The sequence below is a fragment of the Simochromis diagramma genome, unplaced genomic scaffold, assembly GCF_900408965.1.
Source record: "Simochromis diagramma unplaced genomic scaffold, fSimDia1.1 OVJJ01000361.1, whole genome shotgun sequence".
In the NCBI taxonomy this organism is placed as follows: Eukaryota; Metazoa; Chordata; class Actinopteri; order Cichliformes; family Cichlidae; genus Simochromis; species Simochromis diagramma.
Genome location: NW_024386860.1, coordinates 13,929,049 through 13,956,679, shown reverse-complemented (window position 1 = coordinate 13,956,679; position 27,631 = coordinate 13,929,049). Strand labels below are relative to the sequence as shown.

General features: G+C 38.9%; 1 protein-coding gene across 6 annotated transcripts in view; it reads right to left on the bottom strand.

The window, feature by feature from the left end:
* The window catches only part of crppa (CDP-L-ribitol pyrophosphorylase A), a 49,522-nt gene that overhangs the window by 2,899 nt on the left and 18,992 nt on the right, over window positions 1-27,631 (bottom strand). For 2 of the 6 annotated variants that reach the window (XR_005695686.1, XR_005695687.1), the window contains exons 7-10: window positions 21,749-21,826; window positions 21,559-21,651; window positions 14,189-14,314; window positions 226-14,016 (exon numbers count right to left, since the gene is read on the bottom strand). Coding sequence is in view for 4 of the 6 variants with exons in the window: in XM_040030684.1 (XP_039886618.1) it covers window positions 14,189-14,314; window positions 21,559-21,651; window positions 21,749-21,826 (297 nt within the window). In the remaining 2 variants the exon portion in view is untranslated. The other 4 variants (XM_040030684.1, XM_040030686.1, XM_040030685.1 and 1 more) reach the window with 4 other exon arrangements.

Sequence of the window (27,631 nt, the reverse complement as noted above, 5' to 3'; positions counted from 1 at the left end):
GTCCTCTTCCTGGAAAGGACACGACTGGAGCATCTCACATACTAGGAGGTGCCCAGGAAGCATCCTGGTCAGATGCTTGAGCACCTTAACTCCTTTTGATGTGCAGGAGTATTTGCTCTTCTCTGAGTCCCAAATGGCCAGCTCCTCATCCCATCTCTGAGCCCAGACACCCATAGGAGGAGGCTAATTTCCAATGCTTGTATCCACAATCGTATTCTTTCTGACACTACCGCGAGGTGAGTGTAGGAGCAGAGCTCAACCAATGAATTGACTGTTTTGCGTTCGTGCTCAGGTCTTTCTTCACCGCTACAGAGTCCACATCATTGCTGACACTGCACCAATCCATCAGTCGATCTCCTGCTTCACTTTCCTCTCACTCATGAACAAGACCCAGTGATACTTAAACTCCTCCAGCTGTGGCAGTAAATTTGTTTTTGGCCTGAAGTGGGCACATCGAACTCACAGAGATTGCAATAAGAAGAAATTGTGAGATATCGCCTGGATGTTCCCAAGAAAATATCAGAGACTATACTGGGTCCAGATGTTCTTCTTAATCCTGGTACTCAACTCATGCATAGTGCAGAGGGAATTTTCTGCCTTGGCAGAGGTATGCAACCCTTGTTATAATAAGTAATCACTAGCTCAGCCCTTCAACCTTTAGTTACTGTCTGTAAAGCTTTCCAAAACATTGCACATATTTGCAATGTTTGCGGTGGAAGACATACCACCAAAAGCTATATAATCCACTCAACATATTGTCACTTAGAAACCCACCATGCTTTGTTCAGGAAGTCTTTATCATTATTCCCACTTTCGCTTGTCTTGTTTAAGATCCAAAAACAAACCTATCAAAGTGCTATACTGTCAGACAAAAAGAATGGTCAAACCTACAATGCAGAATCCAGGTTTTAGTAATGGCAAATTATCCCTTACAACAGATTTGAATCAGACTTGCAGTATTTCAGCAAAATAACACCAACCAGGCTGACAGCTATTCTCCTGGGTCTGCAGCCGCTTTCATCAGCCAACTCTCAAAATGAAGGGTTTCTTAGAAAGGAATAAAAACATTTAGGAGGGCTTTTCACAAAGCTTTTAATTTTCTAACACCCACATAGAGGAAAATAAAAATATATTAAAAATATATCCTGCTAAAATGACAAATCATCTGTGATTTGTGATCTGGAACATCCTGTTTAGCACATATTTGGACCTGGCTTCTAAATACATTTAGTATTACAGATTGGTGTCTGCAGTTTAACGCATCTGGAGCAGAAAATAAGCTTTCTGTCACTCTGTCCTTTCTTGACCTTAAAGCCTAGCTCCACTAGCCAGCTTGTGCAGGGCCTGGATGGGAGTGCAACGAGGTGTGAGAGCGATGAGCGTGGAATTGGGCCTGACCGTGGTTAAAGGGAGCAAGAAAACCTGGGATCCAGAGCTCCTAGAGCACTCCTCAATAATCAGAACCAGCAGGAGGAGGAATCAGATGACATTGATTTTCCACACCAAGAAACTGAAGGGGGAACTGAGGTATTGGAGTACAGATCACCAATTTTAGCTTCATTGATTAAAGTAACATAGGTGAAATGGAAGAAAATAAATAAATAATATATGGAATTAAAATATGATGAATGGGCTCCAGAGCCATTCTGTCATATGCCACCGCTTCTTAGTATGCCTTTTGATTTTTCTGAGGAATAAGATCAAGGGTGCCATTTTTCTTTATCGTGTACCCAAGCCATTCTTCTGTGGTTTAATCAATGGTACAATGAAACGAGGAGATTGGGCAGTACATCTGTAAGCAGTCAACAGAATGTGGCTGATAGCACAAAGTTACTCATATAGACTGAGGAATATGCACTGGTTCATCAGTGCGAGAAACCGAAAGTTTTGGTAAATGTGATTGCGTCTTTTCATTGTTTATTAGATGAAAGCATTCCTTCAGTTGTTATCTAAAACCAATTACATGTTCACACGGAAGGTTTTTGAAATGCTACATGTGTTTGGATGATCTGAAATACTGTGGGGATGATAAATGTGATGAGCACGATTATCAGCTGATTACCACCCAAGTGTACGGGACGAGGACCCTGGGAAAGTAGCAAGAATGCCGGGTGTCTCTTTGCAAATGGAAGACAGCTACGGCTATTAAACCACAACTAATCGCTCAATTATAGAAGTCTGTCTTCTAATAGACAAGCAAAAAAAACCCCAAAACATTTTAATTTGAACACAAAAACACACAGAAAAAAATCAAGTCAAGATCACCAAGGAGGATCAAAGTTTTAAGCCTGCCTAAGACCCAGTGCTGAATTATTTCCACTCCAGATATGCAGCCTTTGAAATATGAATCACGCTTCATAAAACATCATTATTAAATCCAGTAGTTTTCTTGCACAGTGGAACACAAATACGACTTTAGCTCTTCATTGACTCGTGGCACAGCTTTAAGTAGTCACAACTGCTACTCAGGCTTCAAATGCGGTTGAGGAAAAGGCACAAGAAAAAGGGTAGAATTACTTACTACAACAACAAACTCCAAGCCCTCAGAGACATTTGCATATTAAACTGCTTTCAGGCTGAAATCTATATGACTTAAGTGTGAGGAACTTGCAAACTGATGGAAGAGCCGCAGTTTACTCCAGCAAGTAGATTTTCTTGACATACAAGAGCTGGTATGTCTGTTTAGCTGCCGCTGGCGGGGGTGCCACAGCTCGTGTCTCCTCTTTCCACTGTGGACCATACAGGATGAATAAAGCAGCTCACTGGCTCATTGTTATGGGCACGCAAACATCCATGAGAGGGATTACATGTGTTGGGACAGATGCCTACAGAAGAGTGAACACATGCACAGACCGCATAGACACTTTAGTGTGCATGAGCCTATGCATGCGCCCACATACACACACACTAGGAGGTGGAATGTGATCCTGGAGGATATGCATGTCTCCAGATCTTCATCATCATCAGAACCCATGTCCTCCAGCGTTGACTGAGATGGTTTTCCACTGTTTCAGACCCGGCCTCTCTTCCAGCCGTATGTAGATGAATAAACCAGTTAACTCGAAGCTGAATTTTTCTCACTGTGGCAGAGCTGAGATAAACAGACTGGGAGTGGGCATTTGGACTGACATGAGATGAAACCTCAAGCCAAAGCATAACTGAGCCCCCGTGAGACGAAACCCACAAGCAAATTAGTTTGATTGATGGTCCTTTATGAGCTAATAGGCACTCCTCACCTGTTTACAATGTGGAATTAATCTTCAGATGTTCCAAAGGCAGAAAATCCACATGTGCCAAAGTCTAAGTGCAGACAGCAGGAGGGTATTTTATTTTATTTTAAAAGGGCTGGATTTTACGAGATTCACTTTATTATTATTAGTCGTGAGGGAACCTCACTTTCCACTTCATAATGATTAACTGCCACAAATCCTCACTTAAAGCCAAAAGTATCATCATTTATTCACATTAGTGGAAGGACGATCGCTAGTGTATGTCATATTAAATAGGAAAGCAACACATTTACATTTTGAAACACTTTTTCCCCCCAACACTGTCTGCTACATCCATTAGTGACACGTCCAATCTCTCGGTGGCCAAAATGGCATTTATGTAGTTTTTCTTCACAGATTTTATATTTTAGAACAGAGAGAAAACAATATATGAACTGGTATCAAGGGGAAAATACCACTGGATACAAACCACAGCTGGAGTGAGTTGTGGAGAGCTTAAGGGTTTTCTTTTAATTTTTAGGCTTGTGCTACAAAAACGCGGATTTCAGCTGCGGCGAGCAGGCCCATTAGAAAATTAAGTTACAGCTTTGTTTTGACACATAAACAATGCGACCTACTGTATAATCCTATGACGGTGCAGTAACTAAAGGGAAAATGTTCCCAATCATTCCCATGTGTACAAATGCAACACATGCAACAGGCCTGTTATTCCACACGGCAACCGCAAGTTTACAGAATGGAACTTCAATCATTAGCTTCTATTTTTGCTTACTGTTTGAAGGAAGGATTTTGACAAGTCGTGAGGTGACAGGTCTTTGAAATACATGGGGAAGAATGGGGGAGGAGAGCATCAGTGGACCACACAATAAGCGATCCTCAAACTCTCTACTTCTAAATGCCACTGATGCAATCAACCTTTCCATCTTAAAGAGCACGCAGCAGCACTTCTGCCACACAAGAAGGGCCAGCTTTGATGCAGAAAGGTTTCAGGCAATTAGGGCTTTTAGCTGTGATAATTTGCACATCTCTGTCATTCTCATGAGAACCTGGGCCCTCTGGTCCACTCATATTCCCTTTATAAAATGCCAAGAACCAGGTCCTAATATAAAAACAGCTTATGGAAAAGCTTGGCACTGACCCCAAGCTAAGAGAACTGGAAAGAGTTGTTAGAGTCACACTAGCTACCATAGCTAAAGTGGCCAAGAACATCAGGAGAGTTTTTATCACCTCTTTTCATCATCCTAATATTTTACTGTCTCTGCATTTTTCTCTGTGACATAAAAGTGCTGTAGTATAAATGGCTGTAGGATCCACTTGAGGGCAGTATCATTACTGGCATTGTGGCCAGACAGCGTTCTCCACTCTGGGAGTCTTAAAAGTCAAAACCATCACCTAATGTGAGCCTCGGTGAGCAATGCTCTTTAATAGAAGTCATTTCTCAGGAAAACTCTCCCCAAACGACCTGCCTTACTGAATCCCAGTGATATAATACTGCTAAAAACACCCAGTGCTTTTAACACAGAGAGGATAGTGTTTCAGGGCTTCTGACAGCTCGTCCCTGAGTGGGTATTGTGGTCCTCTTGCTCTCCCTCCTCTCCGTGTATCATTGAAGACAGGCAGTAGCTAGGGGCTAAACTGAGAAAGGAGAGGGGGATAACAGGTTCAATTACTGGTCAGTCTGATTAGAGCCCTGAATGTTACACCACCAATGTCCTGTAGAGATTCATTGATGTAATCAGGAGCTGTGGCAGAATGACTAACTCCCTCTACTGAAAGCAGCACCAAGCAATACACCAGTACAATACATTTTATCTTATTTTTTATTCTTTGGTGTCAAGTTCATTTTGGAAACTTTGGGATCTCTTTTCGGATATAATTTGACAAAAGTTTCTGTGGATTGGTTTAGTGGATTTGTTTAGCAGCATATAATTAGCGACACATTGAGCCAATAGACTGGTGGGTTATTGGGATTAAAAAAAGTAGATGTAGATGAGAATATTAAAACAGTTAAAACAGTAATAGTGAAGAACTGTGTTACAGAATTTGCATGAAGATTACAGAGCAGTTCAAGAAAAGAAATGTAATGGGAATGTGCACAAAGCAGGAAGAAAACTGAAACGTTTTGCCAAAATGGTAAACCTATATTACTATTATTCAGCTCTAGCTGGAGCATTAAGAGTACTTTTAGTCCAGGCATCAGTATTAAAATGTAGTTTTAGTGTATTTCTACTGTTAGAGACCATTACACTTCATACTTTTTTTCTTCCATTTAAACTACTCCCTTTGTTTGATCAACATAACCCACAACAGAGAGTATTAAAAGTCCTGGCATCGTTTTTGCATTCTGTGCTTAAAAAAACAACATAAATCAATTATGAAGATTAATTTCTTTTCTTGCACATAACATTTCAGATCCATGGTAAATTTGTGCTCTACAGGAAGTTAGAAATAATACATGGAAGTGATAGAAGAAAGAGCAAGGAAAGGAAATGTATATAATTGTGATCTGTAACAAGACGTGCAGTTTTATGTGAAAGCTAATGTTCAGTTTTGCTGCTTGGAGAAAAGATAGTAAATCTAACTGAAAGACAAAAACAAAATACGCAATGACAGGAGATAAGAAGAAAGGAAATAAAAATAAAAGTACTTCACATCAGTAAACATACTTTCCAGATATGATAATGACGGGGATACTGACCGCAGCACATTATGGGACAAACGAACAGAGGCTCTATCTTCAATCTACTGAGATGGAATGAATAAAAGATGACCAATAACTGCCAAACTTCAGTCAGGCACTTGGATTAAAGTGACAGGAGACAGAGAAGAAAGAAAACGCTCACACACATACATCCAAATATTAGATTTAGATCCAAACAGTGCTAATATTTACTGCTGAGCTTCAGGTCTAAACAACTTTCAGAGTATATATCAGGCTTACACTGAAAGTTCAGCCATAAATTTAAAAGCCGTCTGTATCCAAGCTAAGAGACTGGGACCTAAAGCTGACAGAGATGACAGTGACATAAGTATTATTTCGTACTTCTCAGAGATGAAGCGTCTCTAGGGAGTGTGTTTTTATTGAATTTTGCTGAGGTATTTAGTGTTGCTGCCTGAATGTCTGTATTTTAGATATTCCCATCATTCCCATTCTGCCTCACTTCATCTGAAAGGGACTATAATGTAGGAAAATGAATAAGTCTGTATCCCGCCCTACTTTTGTGAGGCTTCCTCAGACTTTCCAAAAGTCCAAAAGAGCTGACAGGTTAAAAAAAGAACTTTTGTCCTGATAACTGCCTTTTGAGATCACATTGAGAGAACAACTGCTGCCACACAACCTTTTCACGGTACACTGGAAAAGCTCTTTCAACAAGGGTTTCCAAAATATCCTGTCTAGGGGCATCCGTCGGGCAAACAAAGCAGTTTGTTAGTCATGTCCCATGTGCGACTTCTCCTTCTGTGTACCCTCCAGAGAAAAGGAAAACTCTGCTAAGAATGGGACACTGAGGTGGTCTGTATTTCCACCGGAGCCCTTCAGTGAGAACTTTTTGAACAAGCTCTGGTGAGAGATGACTTTGTTTGAATTCAACTCACCGAAAGACAGACCTCAAAACAGTGTGCAAGAACAATGGATCCTTAGTTGAGGAGGTATGAAAGCATGAAGGCATGGGTGGGGAGTTATGAACTGGGACATACCAAATCCTCCGTGCGCTGAGAGAGAAGAACAAGCGCACACACACTCGCCACAGAAGCCTCATTTACTGATCACATTGTATCACTTACAGAAACCCAGGGAGGCTAAATACACTCCATATCGCAGGTCATCTGAGGTCAGCTGCAGGTGCAGGCAGATTTTAGAAAACAAGACATTTATTACTACCTGGGTTTTCAGCAGCATCCTGGCCAAGACTCGGTGCCCTCACTTCCATCGCTAATGCAAGCATGCAATTGTAATTGCAGTCGACTGTAAACTAAACATGCAAACATAGGTGTAACACAATGTTTTTATACTCCTGTCAAAATACCAGTGTGCTGCAGACTAAACAACAGGGGGATGCTACCCATGTGGTTTGAGAGATGAAGAGTGAACAGAATTGCTACAAGAAACTGTTAAGAAAAATGTTTTTACACAAGGCTTCATGAGAAAACTCTTGGAAAAACTCATTTTGCAGTTTTAACCAGGCAAATTCAACATGTCAGCTGTGGAAAATCGTCGGTTGGGCACATAGACTGTATATAGAGGATGGCTGCAGATCCAGAGTCATAACATCATAGTTTGTGGATTTGCATTTTGATGCTTCAAATGGCCACTGTCATCTTGAGGCTTTGTAGCCAGAAGTGGCCGTATTTTGGTGAGTGGGTTCAGTGCTAGCACCAAGAAAACTGCATCAATTGACTTCATGGGTGCACACAGAGCTAGGCAATAAAACAATAACATAATTATCATGCAAAGGTCTTAGCAATATAAACATAAGTTGTACAATGTTGCAGTATATTTATCATATTTAACTTCTGACAGGAAAAAAATTAACCTTATGTTTATATATCAAATTAGGTTTAAAGGGGAACCTTTAGGGTTAACAGAAATAGTGATTTGATTTATATTGGGATACATAACGATATCAGTTTACATGAGAAAAAGTATTTTCCATTTTTCGGAGGAAAGCAATATGGATTTTAATCCTCGTTTCTAATTTTCCATAAGGACTGATGAGGACGGCCACATTTTTACCAACCTCTTGGGGCTTTCTGCTCTACTTTTTTTGGTCTGAACTTGTTACGTGCTGTTCTACAACTATTTTCAACCATAAACAGCCACGCAAGCACGTGTGCCAAGGTCTCTGCAAATAAAAGCACGAGTAGAGTAAGAAGGTAAGTGGCACAAAAACAAACCTTGATGAGGTCCGTTAACTGAAAGCATAATTTCAGCAGAGCTGCACTTCCCCTCCACATAACTGGAAGTAAACTGAAACCAGGACTGCCGTGGGTGGTCAGAAAGGCCTAAAAACCAAGTGGCAAAACAAATATACATGTATGTTCGGCTCTTTCTCTGCGTGACTGAATGTTTACAAACTCATTGTGAAGAACTGGCTTAAACCGATCTTCCATAAGAATAAACTCTCTGTTTGTCTTGAATAAACTCTTGGAATGTCATTTTCCAATTGTCTGCAAGATTCTCCCTGATTCAAGACACATCAACCCAAACACAACGCTGCTGGTCTTTTTAATCTATGAAATCAAAGCTGAGTAAACACCGCTTTGGTATGTCTAATTCCTTGAGCCAAACTCCAGCGGTCAAGTTTCACACATACCAACACACATCTGGAGCACTCAGCGTGGAAGATCAAGCTTGATATTCTGCACATGTCAAGGCAGTGAATGGCTCGACCCTAACTCTACAAATACATTACTAAGAGGGGAGTGATCCCAGGCTTCTGTCTTTATGGAGACGTCAGGATTCAACTGAGGGAGCCAAGTGCTCTCATCCACTTTTCCAGAAGGATCTTAAAGTAAAAACGACATAATTGTCAGAAGAAAGACAAGTACTTAGACAACAACAGGGGAAAAATTATGTGAAGGGGCAGGGTGGATACTGAACTTTTACTCTCTGAATCCACTGAAAGACCTGCCAAATGTGTCTCAGAAACATTTTGGTAACAATAAACAGATTTATGTAATGCCACGTCATTTCTTATCTGTGTTGTTTTCTGCACTGTTTGGATTAAGTTATATGATGTTATTTAGTGTTTATTATTTTAACTCACAATTTATCTCTTATTTTCAACTGGACTGAAATATCAGAGGAGACTACTGCATGCAATCGTAGGTTATAATTGAATACATTTAACGTTCCAACAGAAAAATTAACACCAGACACCAGTCACATCTAAGAGAAAGGTTAGCAGTGAGCAGAGACAGAAACCATCCTTGATTTCTCTTGACCCAGCAGGCAGGCTTGAACAGCAGGCAAACACAGAGATGTCACGAAAAGAGCTTCACTTGTTTGTTTCTAATGTCTGGTGATCCACTGGCTTCTTCTTTTCTTTTTTTTTTTAAACATCAGCTATAGTTGCCATCCAGTTATTTCAGTAGGACTACTATTAGGCTGGTATTTGTACTAAAAAGTACCAGTAAGAACCAAAGTAGTTATAATAACATTTGGTATATATTGTGATTTACTGATCTCTTAACTTTTCATCAAGTCAATTAGTCCTGGGTAGTATTATGGCATCTAGCATAGCAGGATTTTTAGAAAACAATTTTATCTTTAAAACCTTAAAGAAAAAAAACTTAGACACTGTTACTAATGGGCGAAAGTAGGAACCTTTGTGTAGTAAAACAACCCTGCACATTCCTGGCTACATTTACTTCGTTTTTTTGACAAGCATAAATACCCTTGTTTACATCGATCATCAATCATAATAGTTCCTAAATGCTTTGGCTTGATACCAGAGCCACTGCCGCCCCTCAGATTTATCTGCTGACTGCAGCTCTTTAAAAAATCATTTAAAAACTCAAAGATTTTGTGATATGTGGTTAGTAGAGATATCCAGTTCACTGAGCTTGTTTCCTTTTATCCAATGCTCTGCATCGCCATGAAAAACCATTCTTTTATTCGGCACAGAATAACTGTTGGATTTAGGATGTGAAATAGTCAGGAGTGAGCTGAAAACACAGAGACAGCAGCCTTCCCTAATCTCCCCCCGACTTCAGCAGGAGTACAACTCCACGGGCGTCACAGCAAGATTTTCACTTGGTCGTGTACGGTTTCACCTGTCTGCCTTTCAGACCTAGATCTGAACAGGTAGAGGAGAATAGGCCTATAGAGTCCTCTTCTTTTCCTCTTCCCTCCCCTCCCTCTTCTCCTTTCTCTCCCTCTCTTTTCTTCCTGGCCGGCTAATCTCTTCTCAGGTTTAGGGTTCCCGGTTCGGGCTCTTTGAGGAGGAGGAAATATGGGGTTGGGTAAACATCAGGGCTCTCACTGCAGGGATTACAACACCCATATATCACTGAGACAACTCCCTTTTCAACAAATGACAAGTCACCAGGACCCTGTGCGAGAAAGGATCCAATGACACTTCCTATCAACGCAGCAGACACCGATAGCATATACCGTCACCGTTTTCACAACATCGTGTTAGTTTATGAGGATCCGGTGTCTTCGCATTCTCAGCCAACGTCTTCAGATCGGTTTGAGGTTTTCACACATTGTTGCACCTGATGTTTGGCTTGTGGGCATCTTCAAAGAGGCAACAGCACAAACGGAAAAGAACTCTGGAGAAGCTCTTTGATCCTTTCAGAGAGAGTGCCGTTCATTGCCCAAAGACTCCATTTCACTCTCTCCTGTTGACAAAGCGAAGTACCATGCATGGCAACGTGCTGCTGGATGCATTGTGCTTCAGCGGCTGGGTGTTATAAAGTAAAACCACAATCGGGCCTCATTTAAGAAAAACACACTTTTTATCCAAAAAGACATCACCGAAGGTCAATGAGGTGGATCAGTTTTCCAACCTCACTGGGACGAGCACAATTCCATGTGCTCATGCGTTTTAGCTGTCAAAAGGTTAAAATTCAATTAACCAAACAGCTTTTCTTTTCCAAAGCAGCGGGTGCGTCCAATAATTCCTCAGTGCGATGCATAATGAGAAGTGAGGGACACTTAAATGCACTCCCCAGTTGTGCTTTTCACTTGTGTGCAGTTGACAACCAGCAGTCATGTCAGAGTAAAGGATGAAATCATTTAGGGAGGAACAAAAGGCACCCAAAATTTATGGACGATTAACAATGATGCGTGTAAAAAATTGGAAAATAGACACTGTGGTGATGCTACACATGTTTTTACTATTGATGGCAAATTGAGAATAAAGTTACAACATCTTAAATTTATAAAGCGCTGTTACGTTTTTTGTAAAGTGTTTATATAAATATTTTCACTGGAATGTGGCTCTAATATTCACATTTCTCACAGAACAGTATTCTGGTCAGCAGTATACAGCACCACATGTTGCTTTGTAGTAACATCCTAAAGGTTAAACTCCACTGAAGAGAAATTATAACTAAACACATTCTCATAATGTACCTGTTCAGCTTTTCTATAATGAATCCTTGATATTTTCATTATTATTTTTAATTTTCAATACCAGCATTAGTGTTTTAACACTATGTCCTTACAGATTGTTTACTTTAAAGGATTTTTTTATACTAATTGCAGTATTAGCCTGGCTAATTATCAAGTAAGTAAAACTCAAATTTTTGCATAGAATAAAGAAACGTGTTGACCTATGAACTTAGACTTTGCACTTTGAGCTTTAGAGTTTAGTCATATTTCTACTATTAGGTAAGCTAAGCTAACCTACTCCTGGCTGTAGTTTTAGACTGAACACACCCCTTGTGCTGATCTTCTTTCAGTAAGACAACAAGGAGGCAAAATTAAAATGAAGTAAATTAGTGGTTTTTAGACACCAAAATGAGTCCAAACCTTAAAACGACAGGTCAGCAAAAAAGCATCAGCAGTTTTGTAGTTTTTTCCCCTCCGTGTATATATGATTTTTTTTACACAATAATTTATTCTGGTTGATTTGCTGTCCCCTAGAGCAGCTATCCATCTTCTCCAGGAACACCTCAGTGCTGATAATACAGGAGTATAATCCTTCATCATTACTGTTACACACATTAACAGTAGTCATAGTTCAAATTGTGACAGATTGTGTATCTGATTTGTACAACATGACCTCATAATACTGCACAGGAAAGCACCAATTGTGAAATTGTGGGTTGAAATCAATACGGATGTGTAAAAATAACAATTTGGACAGTGGCTGAAGAAATACTAATTTTGTTCATCTTAAAGATAATAAAGGACGAGACAAGTCTTTTGGGTCCTTATGTGATTTACTTTGGACATTTAATCAGCACATCAGTCCTACTTGCAATAAGCTGATTATTGGTTACTGGCAATAGTTTAATAAGCAAGATAACCTCCATCCAATCTTAGGATCCAGGACAGCCAGGCATTCTCTTAGCGAGATAGAATTTAGACCACTGAGTTGTTTTGTACAGAATGGAGGGAACTCTTTAGAAATTGCATGGTAGTGGTGAAATTTCTACACATACACAGAGTCATAAAAAGCAAAAAATGCACACTAACTATGTTTAATAATAGAGAGCAAGCTATCAAGTGTCACAGGGAAGATATATGTATAAAGCTGTAGACAGAGGCATAACTAAATGTTTGCAGTCTGCACTGGCTTCCCTTACAAAGACATTCTGAGAAATCCAAACAGGAAAACTTGACCTTTCTTTGCAAGGAACAGAAAATGCAATCCAGACCATGTTGTCATGGGGAAAACACAACATGTTCGTCTTCATGCGACCAAACTGTAGACATCATAATTCTCTGGATGACAAAATTCTGAAAATCATGGCAAAGATACTAACAATAGTTACATGTTCACTCATGTGAATTCACGCCACCCCAGCTTCTTTTTTAATGGCTCTGTTTATTTAAAGACTAATAATCCACGTGGAGCTAATGAATCTTTCACTAATATTAAAATCAAATTAACAGCAATGTTAGTAGTGGTGTCTGCTTTCAGATATTTTTTATTCAAGTCAAAGACATGAAGCAAACTTAGGTATAAAAGCAATATTCATATAAGGTGTACGACTGATGGAGCGTGTGTTGGCAGGCATCGCCGCAAGTATGAATAAGGACATCTGGGAAGAATTATCCTCATTATAACAAAAAGCTATCAGTGATTTATAGGAGGTTGTATTCTGTTGTTCCACTATCTCATAACGATAAGAATTTTATCATGGCGAAACGCGCATTATCTCTGTCACTCCCTTTCCCTTTCCTCTTTTCTCTCTAAGGAGTTAAACAGGATGCCTAATTAACAACTTTACTCTTCGCAATTCTCAGGAAAACCATGATATCCAACATCCGATAGTAGAATCAATCTCACATGTGGGGCAGCGACATTTTGCATGCCTCACTACCGAGAAAACAAAACATCTAAAACAAAACATCTCTTTTTAATTAAACAACAGTGCGGTGTCAAGACCTGATGCGACATACCATCTCACTGACCACGAACAAAACCAGCTCACCCATCACATTTTTCTTCTTCTTCTTTTTCCTCTCACCAATGTGAACAAACCCGACATGCTCAAACATCCTCTTGCCTGAGGCAAAGAGGTTTTTACCATTTATTTGTGAAGTGGTGCAGCTGCAAAGAAACCTCATTTGTCAGGAACATGAATCACAACGAATGTCATATTTAAGGCCAATAACGCCATGAATATTCATTTATATTGTCTTAGGTTTGCTTTACACATCTGGCCCAAAAACAGTGATTTGATTTGATGGCTTTAGTTGCATGAATCTTGATATTTCTCACTGTGGGGGAAGAATAATTTCTCCTTATATAATCCTGCAATAAGTAAGAAGTCAGATATGGATTTCAGGTCAAGTCTGACAGCCACATCCATCCTAATGACTCCAGTACACATTTGGGGGGCCTTACATAGGATCCCCACATCAGGTTAACTGTTGTGACTTGGCCTACATGTACTTCATTCGAACTGCACAGTGCTTTGGACCTAAAGCACCTCTGCATATTTTACATCCCTGTCATTCAGTTTAAAACACAACTCATATAACAGAGGATTTAAAGTTTCTATCCATCCTCTTAGTCGCACTACTGGGCACATTTATTCCAATGCAAATGAGGATGTGTGTGCATCCTAAAATGTACAGATGGCTGATATAAGACAGCAACATTACCTGAAAGACAAAAAGTCTGACAAGACATTGGAACTACACAGTTAAAAATAACTTTTCCACTGCTTTAAATTTGGCCTTTCTTAGTTGTGCATTTCTCAATAACTTTTAAGTTCACTTTAAAAAGAAATAAAAGGAAGGAATGGAGAAGATGGAGAAAAGACAACACTCTTACCTTTGACTGTTTAAGCTGGATGCCATAGATGAGAATATTTCTGTGCTTGGCTGTTGAGGCCAACTCCATGATTGCCGTGGGTGCTCTCTCGCTGACAGGGAGCTCATCAGTCCTGCTGAAATGCACCTATCAAAACAAAGACCACCGCACTCAATCAGAAAACAACTGCCAATAAAGAATAGCAATTACGCCCCATTTTGGAGCAATTACAGGACATTGTTCAAGCAGTAGTTTAAACATGTTGCAGCTCAATAGGCTTATTTGTTTAGGGCTATGTTTGGGGAAGTTCAGGGAAGCATGAGCGTCTGCTTAGAGTAAACAGAGGTCGGTTGATACACAATCCTGTCTGAGGATATAATGACTCTAATTGAGTTGTAAATCTTATGGACCTCTGGGGTTTATTTTCCTCAATTAGGGTAGCATAATCCAGATACAATGGTTCAGGTTACTGTGTCATCTCTATGAGCAGCTAAACTTTAGTCGATTTCCATAACCATACTGCTGACAGCAACTTAAATGGAGATTTATTCCTTTCAATTATTCTGTCACATATCGTAAAAAACTGCGGCAGTGAGATGCAATAGTCAGGAGAATAGTTTCAAAAATGTCAAGACATCTGCTTTAAACGTACAATTATTGCACTCTCCTTGAATATCAATCAAATGTTGGTTGTCATCAGCTGAAGTTCCAACTTGAAAACTGATTATTCAGCACATTCGCAGGGGTAGGACACCAAATTGTCTTATTCGGGCCAAGAATCCTCAACGGTGAGCGAGCTCATGAAGAATGAGAGTATTTGTCCTTATTAGACTGGATTTTACCAGAAATTAAAAAAACTTGAACATAGACACTATTGTTATTGGGCACCTTCCATAATGACTTAGAGGGGATGCTAAGCTGATGTAAAATATACTTGAGCCCCCAACAACCTGACAATCAATCAAGTACAAGCTGCTTGAGTGATAATTATACAATAATAATATTATTCATATTAATGGTAATAAACTTCAGGCAAATGTTTATCATAGATTGGTGATTTCTTATAGCGTAAACTCAACAGCAACATTTCTTTTCTTTGAAATGTCTTGCTCAAGGCCATAACATCTTAGACTAAGTAAAACAAAGTGACCTCCATTATCCGGTCTCCTTTTCTCCCCTTGAGGCTACCACCATCACATGGATAACACCAACACTTGAAACTCTATGATCCCTCAGTGATCACTACCATGTGATCAAGCCTGGGATAAATAACGGGGTGCATATGCAATCTAATAATAGCCCCAGGCAAACCCCCCCCCCCCAAAAAAAAAAAAAAACAGACACTCTGGTGCAGGACCAAATCACTTAGGAGGACTGCCTCATGTTTTGTCGTATTCTCAACTTTCCAGGCTGAGTTTATGCACATTTGAATGTTGACGAAATTAGGTTAGGCATAGATGGGGGGGAAAAAATGACAGATGTGATTTACTTTAATAGAATACGCTTTAATTCTCCTTCTTGGTTTTCCCCTGCAAATTTCTAAAGGCATTTTTTATATTCCAATCAATGAATCAATCCTTTAAATAGCAATTTGGTAACAAAAAATAATCTGAAATCCAGCGTGGTTTTATAATTCACAGTCTCACTGTAGATCAGAGCATCACTGCATGTTACATAAGGAAGTACTAGGTCTATATAGACTGATAGAATACGATTAGAGGAGCAATCAAATTCTAATAACTTCTATCTTCTTCATGTAATAAGAAAAGGACACCACTCATTAATACAGCAGCATAGAAGACAACAACAAAAGAAAAAAAAAGTGACAACAGAAATATGCAGCAACCAGGCTCCTTTAAGCTGCCAACAGAACTCTGATCTACTGAACCACAAACTCTGGTGTTTGGAGCCCAGTCAGCAAATTGGGCTGTTGTTTGTGTTCTGCAGGTCCTTCTCATTGGGCGACAGTGCTGGAGCAACAGAGTGTCACTCCACAACACAAAAGATGGACTAGTTTGGGATTCAACAATTTCAATCCTTAACTCTAGTTTTTGTCCATAGTCGTGTTTTTTGTCTTTTTTTTAACCATTTTTGTGCAAAAAGGGGGGGGGGGGGATGCTAACATATCGTCTAATGCTAGAAGCTTGTTGCAAGTTGCATTCAGCAGTAAAAGAAAACAGATGCAGAAAGGCAGACAAGTAACAAACTGATAAAACACTAGAATTTCTCTTTCAAATCCCAGACTGCGTGGACAGGCTATATCACACAGTAAGCTTTGTGTCTTAATTGTTTAATTAAAATTCAACCTAAAATTACCTAGGAGGCACAAACAGCACAAATATGGTGGCGAAATCTAGTTCAGCGATTTCGCCACCAAGAAACAATACTGCTGTTTATGGATGGATGGAGTTACTAAAAATATCCGCCTCAGTAGAGTTGTTGGAAGGTGAAAGCTATCCATAGAGTCTCCAAAAGTTGATTCTGTTCATCTGGACGTAGCGTTTTCAGTGGGAGAGACGTTTAGTCACTCAACCAAGTGACTTCTTCAGTCTCAGCTGACTGCAGGTTTCCCCAATCTTATAAACGGTACATTTGCATAATGACTGAAACCAGCCCACTAAAGGAACAAAGGGCTGGGAGGTCAGTTCCTTCATCATAATTATGCAAATTCTCATGACCATTGATCAACAACCACTGATCAATGGCCATGAGAACCATTCACAGAGAGCTGGGCAATGACTGCAATCACATCATTGTACGATGGCGAAAGATGTACCCTTAGGCCCCCTCCTCAATTCAAAGATGGTCTTTCCCTTTTCACGTAAATGGCCTCCTTGACTCCGCGCTCAAAACAGCGTTCCTCCCTGTTTATAAGATTGGGGAAACTTGCAGTCCGCTGGGACTGAAGAAGTCACTTGGATGAGTCGTTAAATGTTTCTCCCACTAAAAACGCTACGTCCAGATGAACAAAATCAACTTTTGGAGATTTACTTACCTGGATGAATGAGCATGCATCAAGACCTATCCATAGAGTCTTTTTTGGCTCCAGAATCTAAAAATAGGGCAGCATGGTGGTTAGCACTGTTGCCTCACAGCAAGAAGGTCCTGAATTCAATTCCACCTGAGTTCAAACCTGCCTTTCTGTGTGCAGTTTGCATGTGGGTTCTCTCCGAGTACTTCAGCTTTCTCCCACAGTCCAAAGACATGCAGTTAGTGGGGGTATGTTAATTGGAAGCTCTAAATTGCCCATAGGTGTGAATGCAGGTGGGAATATGAGTGCGAATGGTTGTCTGTGTCTATGTGTTAGCCCTGAGACAGACTGGCGACCTGTCCAGGCTGTACCCTGCCTCTCACCCCAAGACAGCTGGGATAGGTTCCAGCCCCCCCTGAGAAGGATAAGTGGCAGAGAATGGATGCATCTAAAAATGTTTTAATTGCTTTAAAGTTTGGCATTTAAACACTGCAGTCTACAAGCACTGAGCCTCTTTATGAGATAGCCTCAAGTGGCCTCCCAAGGAACTACAGTTAATTAATTGGCTTAATTTTTCATACCTGGAGGTTGCGATTTGGTGCGCAACAATCTTTATGTGGGTGGTATACGTCAAAGTAACATCCACATAAATCTCAGGACCCAAGGCTTCTCAGCAGAACATTGCATTGTAAGATGATCGATGTTATTCACTTCGCCTGTCAGCGGTTTCATTGTTGTGGCTGATCGGAATAAATGTTAGAACACAATAAGATTAGGATGAACTAGCAACATTTACCAGTGGGAGTTTTGTGGGAACCTGGTTTGTTCTGATGTGGAAGGGAGTCAATCCCATTAAACCCCCCAGCTTCAAACCGAGTGTTTACACATCTGAATCTATGTGCTTCAATCTTTATTGAAAACTAACACAAGTAAGAACAGGGGCTTTAGCGGAGCAATTCTGCATGACATCTGGCTTGTTTTGTCACAGAAATCAGCCTCTGTGGGTTTATGTTGTTCTCATTACCTGGCATTGTTTTTGATGCTGGCTCTTTGTTTTAGATGAAGAGTTACATTTTCCAAATTAAAAAAAGTAAACAAGCCTTTCACAAACATTTAAATGTTTCCCAGAGCAGATTAAAGCAGTTTGTTCTTTTTTCCCCTCAGTGAGCTCTCAGGTTAGTGTAGCTCTGGTGGGATCAGCCACAGTTTGAAGGAAAGCGAGCCGTAAGCGAGGTCGTGCAGAGGTGCTTTCAAGGGAGGTGTAGAGTTTCCAAATAGCTACAGAGCTCCAGAAGGGACGTGAGGTGGACCACAGGTTAGATTTTTACAAGCAGAAAAAAAAAAAGAAAAGGTTTTCAATGCTATGCAGTACATGTACCTCAATGAAACTTAATCTGTGCTGCACCAGTTGTGTGGGGAAATGACACTGAGACATTATATGCACAGACATACAGTAGTTTATATACTGTATGACTTTAAGGACATGTTATAGATTTATGAACTTTTATTTATATATTAAAGAGACAAACTTGTAACCCTTTAGGTGGCTTCCCTAACAAACACACAACTGCATATAACACACCTTTAGTCCTCAAATGGTATTAATAGCTCGTTTAAGAAAGAAAAAAAAGAGTACATACTGAATACACTACATATAAAAAAGAAAAAATGTTTGCTTAAAGAAACGTCAAACCTGTGTGCTTTGAATTACAAGTGAGTTGAACTGTATGCAGATATCCAAGAGAAGGCTTGAGTAGTATCAATTATAACAGTTTAAACTCCCAACGGTATGAATTTCAGTACTTAAAAAAACAGAACCCCCTAATGTTAATGTATCACAGTTGATGTGTGCAGTTTTTGTGAGTTTGAGACTTTACATCATTGGTATCATTTCTTGGATGTAGCAAATATGATACAAATTAAAACATATATGAAAATTAATATTTAATTGGGATTAAAAAAAACTTGTTAAGATGATAAGTTTGAATGCTTCAGTTTAAAAAAAAAATGCTATTTTCTGGCAATTTCATGATTGAGGCTTTATTAAAATGGTGTGGAAAAACTGTATTGTGGCACTGGAGCAGTTTCCACTGGTCCGACAGGAAGCTGAGCTCAGTGAGCTGGGAAAAAGTGAGACTGCGAGTAGTTATTTGTAAAAGGAAAATGATTCAGTCCCATTTGGATCAATTTTGGATTGAATCATGATGATAACAGTAAGTCAACACAACACAAAGCTATGCTGCAATAGGCTCAGGCTCCTGTGGGTCTTAACATGTTGCACAGAGCATTTGTTCAGCACTCACCTCTTTCCATTCACTGCGTGTGTATATATAACACTAATCCACGCTGTTAACTTTTGTCTTCTCGTTCGAATAGTATGTTTTTTGTCCTCATCTCTCTATGCACTCTTTCCACCCCTTTCTTTTTCCCTTTACCTCTCAATCCAGCCATAGTAGACAGCTGGCAGAGGTCCCCTCCTGTTAAAAAGAAACTGAACTAAGTATACCTAGAAGCCTTTTTATTGTACTAATGCACTGGTTATAACATTTGTGTGATATAGCCTCTATCTTTCATTCTCTCCATCCATCTGTCCAATTTAGTAGCCTAACATGGATGTCACTGGACAAGTTCTGACAGTTTGTTGGTCTGGGGCTTTCAGGTATATATTATAACAATATGCCAAAATCTTCCCAGGAGTGGACGTCTCAGCATATTCTCCCCAAGGTCAGATCATACAATGTTCAGAGAAAATGCTAAAAATCTCAAGAGCTACATTTCAGACACTAGAAACCTTGGTTTGCATGTTAAATTATAAAGTTCATGACAGAACAATTAGAAAAAAAAGACAAGTATGAACAAGTATGCCTTGTTTGGAAGGGTTGCTAAGCCTCTTTTCTCAGAAAAGAACACGGTAACACAACTAAGGTTTGCAAAGCTGCGTGGAAACAAAGCACAAGATTTCTGGAACAATGTCCTTTGGACAGACAAGACCAAAGTGGAGATGATGCACAAAGCCACATTTGGAGAAAAGTCAGCATATCAGCACAAACACGTCATACTGACTGTAAAGCACAATGGTGGAGGGGTGATGGCCGTGGGGACCTTAAACTCTGTTTACCAAATTATTTAACAAACAAACGTGAGGCCATCTGTCCAACAGCTAAGGTTTGGCATTCCAACAGTACAGTGATCCCAAGCACAACAGCAATCTACAACACAATGGCTGATTTCAGTCCATCACACTGAAGTCCAGACTTCATCCAGATTGAAATGCTGTGATAGGAACTTAAGAGAGCTGTGCATGAATTAATAATAAAAAAAAAAGTGGGACAAATTCCTCCAAAATAATATGAGAGACTGATAAAGTCAGTCAGAAAATGATTACTTCTAGGTGTTGCTGTTAAAGTTGGTTCTAAAAGTTACTGAATCATGGTTGTTCCAAATGTCATTAGACCTTCTTCATGCCTCGCTGGCTTACAACATCTGAGGCAGCAGAGATGGGAGAAGGAAACTATTGTCTAGTTTCAGTGAAGCAAAAAAATCATACAGGCAGCAGAATTGACTGTGTAAATAATGCTTGACATTGATAAAATAAAAATAACTTGTTAAACCAACTAGGATTTTTTTAAGTTATGCCCATTTATTTTATGTCCATTGCAATAACTAAGCCAGTGTGCATACTTCTTATGGATACTTCCTGTGGATGCTTTCAAGGCAGGACTGTACATAACAGAATCAAGAGCAGGTTTTCCAGGTTCTGTTAACTAGATTCCTGAACTGTATTTTGTTTTTTAGGTACACAGTTGTAGGAGTTAAAAGGTTGAGAATGGCAATGATGACTTAAAAACTGATGCGTTTTCCCCACATAACTGCACGCAAGAGCTGCTGTGCTGTCCCTGTAATTGCCAGCAATACATTCTTTGTCTTTTAATCGTTTACAAATCTGTCTCTTAGATGACAACAACAAGAATACACGAGGTCCCAGCAAGGAATGGAAACAGAGTTGTGGGGGACGTAGAGTAGATTTGTATGTGAAATCACAGTAAGGATGGCTGCATCTGTCAGTGAGTGCACCACTTGGGTCCTGACTGAAATATGTTAATAAGTTCATGCCCTGAAATTTGGCATGAACACTTGTGGGCTCTAGAGGATGATTGTTACTGACATTTTCCTTTAAAACCACCGAAGCCTTTGACTTGGGTGGTTTTAATCAAATGCGTCAACAACATTTGGATGATTTTTCATTAAATTTTAGAGGCTTTAATTTCTCCTTGGGTTTTTCATTACATCTCAGTTTTTACACCCCCCATAGCTTGTCTTCTAGTCCAGGAACCTAGAAAAATGCCACACTAAGATGATGGACATGGATTAGCACTCTAACTGTGAGATGTACGGTTATAGGATCTACATCTCAACTCACCCAAATAACAACCACCGGGTGGAGAAGAGCTCGATTTTCTGCCTCTAAAGCCACAAGTATCGCCTCCACTTCAGACAAGCATGAGTGACTGACCTAAAGACCAAAGACAAAAACAAAAAAATTCATGACTACTTGCAGCGGCATATTTTACTTTCACAGAGAAGTTGTAGAAAATAGAATAAGAACTTACAGAAACTTGGATGAAGTTCCACTCCTTTAACAGACACCTGGCGTTGTCTCCCATTAGATCTGGGACGATGTCCAACTCCTGTGAATGAGAGATACCCTCATGTTAAATATTCAGCTGATGTAGCTTGCTTGACTGATAAGATTTAAGGTAGGTCCACCAGTGCCAAGGTCCTAATGCATTTCATATAGAATGACTGATCGACTCCAACGCTCAAAGGTCAAGAGGCTTCTGGTTTTTGTTTCAGCCACTATTTCAGTCATCTGTTGCGAGAGTACATCCACCTGCTTTTCTGCCATGAATCATTCTATGATTACAGAAAAAGGTTATTAAAAAAAAGGAAAAGATTTGTGCCTAAAGATCACATAACTGAGTGGCTTATTTCCATCAACTGCAGTCAGAAACTTATTAGAACAAATGAGACAGGGTAAAAAAGAAACTATTTCTGGGCTTCTTATACTTCTGAACTGGCAGAAAAATTCTGTCATACGCAAAAAACGGGAACAGCAATCATACGTAAGCCAACTTAAATTTCATTATGCTGCAAATTGAGTTGAAGCCGACATGCAGCCAAGAACTGGAAAAGCCTTTTTACTTAGAGAAATGAGACATTTACGTTCTGATCTTTTAATTTTGGCTCTGGCACACAAATAAAATAAGGCAACTGGATAGCCCACAATGTCCATTTTGAATTCATTTTTGTTGTTTTCCCTTAAAAATATAACCTGTTACTATAGTGTCAAACATTCAGGAAATAAACACAGAAATAAACATTCAAAATCTATGTTTGGCATTGAGATGTCGCTGTTCTCCTCATTAAAGTAACTGAAAGTAAATGAGAATGTGAAATGGTTATGGGAACCATATGCTCAATGGTTAATTGTTCTTGAAAGATAACTGCCCCCAGCTTCAGGAGGAAAATCTTTTTGGTCCGACATGCCGATTTGCAGGGTTCTAAAAAAAAAATCTGACATGATCTAAAACAGGTTGGCCATGAAATCGCAGAGTAGACGTGTTTATTTTAGTTTAGGCCTAGAGAGCCAAGAAGCCACAGAACCCCAAACACCAAAAAGACCAGTTAAACAAACCAGAGACATACGGTTAATACGAAATTTAAAAGTGTTAAGAAACTATTCTCATTTTTATACAAATAATAAGGCATATCATACACATAAACACACACACACATACACACACATATATATATATATATATATATATATATATATATATAAAAACACAACTAGCTGAGATGCACCGTGTATTCTGACACCTTTCTATCAGAACCAATTTCAGCAATTTGAGCTACAGTATCTAGTCTGTTGGATCAGACCACATACTTCCCTTCCGATATGCATCAGTGAGCCTTGGCTGCCCATGAGCCTGTCACTGGTTCACCACTATTCCTTTAAACAACAAGATGGTGACCACAGAATTGCTCAGTTCCAAGATTTAAAAGAGGAATCCAACTTTTATGAATAAAACGGACTCCATCTTGAATTAATACCTGAATTGGGTTTTTTTTCTGTAAGGTACAAAAAGAACAAGGTACACAGACTTACAATGTGAATTCTTTTACAAAGCTTTTACTTTGTAACATTATTGACTGGTTATTTTTACTGTCTTTATGATACTGATGTCCAATTCTTACATAATTTTTTGTGTAAGAATAATACATTATTTATTATTTGTCTCATATGTCCAAAGTGACTTGTATCACATACTCTTATCATTTTCTTTTCTTAAACAAAGTTTATGTGCTTAAAGTCCAGATTCCAGCATGAAAGGTAATTATTATATCAGACACAGGTACTTACATATACACATACATATTTAAGCTTGTGTTTGCATCAAGATGAAACATTAACAACAGCTGCAAGCTACAAATACTGCTGACAGTATGAATATGGTACGTTTATTAAAGCTACCAGACACTTTGGCCCTAAAATATATTCAAAGATCAATCATCTAGTCTAAAAAAACAACTTGTTGGCAAATTGCAAGCAAAGCTTAGAACCCATTATTTAAAACTATCTGTGGCTGACAGCCAAAAAAAAGCACATCTGCTGGCACACTGTCTGTCCAATCATACTACTTGTTTTCCGTCTAAATGACAAATTCTCTTGAGTTGAAAGTAATTATCAAAAACCTTCACTAAGCTGATATGGATCTGAGGATTCCCTTTGATGTGCACAGCATATTAAAATAACAACATGTGTCAAGATTAAACGATACCAGGGGGAAGAAAGAGGAGATAATTTGATTTGAAAAAAAAAGTTTAATGTGTTTTTTCCTCCCATAAAACATCTACTTGTCTGTGTCTGTCTTTGTTTCGATTTTACTCCAATCAAATACTGAAAACGTGTTTTTAATAAAACAAGAAAGCAACTGTCGGGTATTTAATGACACTGTTCAATGCAGAGTAATTTTCTTGGAAGAGGTTAAGGTTTTTATCACAATGTTAACTTTTTTCAGTGTATTTAGATGTGGTCACTTGAAGGAACCAAACACTGGATATACTAGACACAAAAATATTTGTTTCATATTTAGTAAAGTAGGTTAACCTCCTAGGACCTGGTGTCCACATATGTGGACATCACATTTTGGGTTGTCTAGACCAAAATACAAAATTTTGCTCTACAAGGGCCTGATATCCACTTACGAGGACATTATACTGCCACTGTTCTATCAAAATTTAAAACGAACATCCTCATATGTGGATCTAATTTTTCTCAGAAACAAAAATCAGGTAAAAAAAAAAAAAAAAATCTAGTAATTCTTTGCTTTTACATTCATCAGGTCCCAATCAGCCCAAATAGCAAAGAGAAATTAAAAATGCATGCCATGAAAGAGTTTGGGTCTTAGGAGGTTAAACAAAGGCATGTGTGCGCTGCATATCATGTCAATGACAGTATTAAGTATTTATAATGACAAAACCGCTACATTGTTAGGCCAATATAACCACACTAGTGTTCACCAATCCAATGTCACAAACGTGGGTAAATGTTAGTATGGAAAACAATATCTGGGAATTTAAGAGCAAGCGCTTCTATTAAGGTTTTAAACATATTCACACATTGGTGGTGGTACGGTATTTTTAGGAGTTAACATGAGAGAATCTTCTTTTATACATTTTTTAGAAATTTAAAAAGGAATATTTCACTCCACAACTGAATGCACATAATTGTCCTGTGTCCCTCAATAAAACATATACACTGTATGCAGACTGTTTGAGTCTACCCAGTTTTGCATCTGTAGAGATATCAATCCTTTTCCTGAATTTAATTTTGAAAAACTCAGCAACAATGTCTCTTTTCAGAGCTCGTGGCTCATAAAAATCTGAACATTGCAATGAGCAAGTTCATGGGAGAATGATTTTTCATACTACCTACAGCCACCACAGCTAGATAAGACTGTGGCTCAGGTGTGGGGTACACTGCAAGTGTTTACATTCTATCACACCGTCACAACCACAAGCTTCTCGTCATGGTTAGGTGCACGCTTCATTCTTCACTCTTTGGTTTCCACATGAGATTACTCACATCAAGGTTTACCACAAGGTACCACTGAGCTCCATTATATTTAAGAGATGCTCAGTTTTGGACATCTCTACAGCCAGTAAAACTGGGCAACTAACACTTAAAACAAATCTAGAAAGACAGATAGCACCACAGGCCAGTGGAAAATCAGTAAATGTGATTTTGAGGTGAACTGGCCCTTTAAACTGCATCAAATTGATCTCTTAGATAATATCCTGCTGAAAGAATCCCTAATCATATTTTTACTTGCACGGTCTTTGTCTCTTGAGCACACATGCTGCCAAATCATCCACCTGCACACACATATCTCACTTATCCCTGTATTAGATTCAGGCAATGGCACTGGGACAAAGCTAATTCTTCATCTTCCGCTTCTTCCACTTGCCTTTCATCTCCCCCATTTTTCTTCCTCCCTCACATACTCCCTGAAAAGGATGTATCTGGTTCCGAACACGTGTTCCGGAAAAAAACACAGCCTCACCGGCCACCTAAATACAGACTGGAATAGCTCTAATCAGCCGATCCAAGGAGGACAACATGACCCCAAATCCATCTCTGGGGCCCATTCCAGCACCAGACAGCAAGATCCGCTCGTTCTGACACCAGCTAAGGAGGGACTTGGAGCAAGTTTAAAGGAGGATGAACAGTTTGGATCACTGACAAATATGGAATCATGACTTGCAGCTTGCTGTGCCACTGCACTCCATTGTCTGCAGTAATGCCCAGCGAATATCTATACCACATCAAAAAATACAGGAAAAACATTACTAAACATGTATAGATGTGTAATAACTGATGGATGTGAAATTTCAGTGTATAATAAACACTATGAAAATACATTTGATGTAAATACACACGATTCATAGTGTAAGAGAAATGATGAGTCAACTCTTCTTCTTATTTTATCCTAAAAAACTACTATTTTTTTCATTCCCAGCTGCTGCAACTCCGACAATGTGGGATTGTAGAGCCATAATTATTTGCTTATGTGGCAGAGATGGAAATCATCTCAAACCCTGTGATGTAATACCAATACAGTACTTCACTCATGATACTATATAATTGGGATTTTTAACATTCTGTGATATTCGAATATTGAAAAAACATATATTTCTACTTGTCAATATCCGTTTTATCCAATAAGATACATTTATTTCACTTCAGTTATTTTTTTGCTACAAAATGATATTGTGAACCATATCAGTCTGATATCAGTGTGTGTCTGAAAGGGTAAAGCTGGCAATTACCTGTAGCCTGTTTATGATAATATTGCAATTAATTAATTAGTCCAATCATCTTTCTCCTGGCCTTCTTCAGTTCAATCAGCGTTCACACTGTGTACTTAAAATCTCACTGCGCGTCTGCCATTATCCAATTTTGTGCAAACCCACTTAATCCCTATCAGTGCCTGTCATCACGCAGGCTCCATTCATGCCTCTATCTTCATCTCCACCACCAGCGTCTACACTCTGGAGTGTCCTGCCCTAATCCAATCACTGCTGGGGGTGCATTTTGCCAAGATGGGCCATCAGAGTCAAATTACCAAATACCTCTAAATTCTGTGCATCAATAAGTCATGTTCATGATCTCTCCTTATTGAACTATTACATTTGCCCTCAGCACCCGTTTTGCTCTATAGTTATGTAACCAGAATACCATATTATATTTTACAAGTATTCATACTTTTTAAAATTATACTTTTTTTTCCATCTTTCTCTCGATTTAAACAAAATATATTTTATACTAAATTCTTTGTAGATTTGGAATCATAGTGTATTTTGGTTTCATGCAATTGAATGTTGTAAATTTGTTTGTGTATTGGGAATGTAAAATCCCAGAAAGGGACAAGGGTTGCGCAGAAACTAATGACCGCACATCCGTTTCATGCTCAAAACTGGAATATGTGAAAGTGCATTGCCTCTTTTAAATAATTAAATAAATTGAAACCAGCAGGTTGATTTGAGTCCCCTCCAATTTCTTAAATCAGTTTCATTTTACTTTGCTGCATCAATTTTTCCCACAACACTATTTTGTGCTATATTAACAAAAAAAGACAACGTATGGTACGCAGACAATGTAGACTATTTTTAAATTGAGTTAATTAACTCTTGCTTGCTAAGAAGACATTTACATTTCTAATTTATTAGGCAACAATGATTTGTTTTCAAATCAACAGTCATCCATTCCAATTGTTAATTTAACGTGTTTGTTGGGATCAAATAAGTCAGCTACTTAAACTGACCACTTTGTTAGGTATATCTGTTCAATTGTTTGTTCAATTGTTCAATTTTATTGGGTTACATATCCAGTCATCCAATAAAATGGAAGCCAGTCGGTGTAGTCAGTT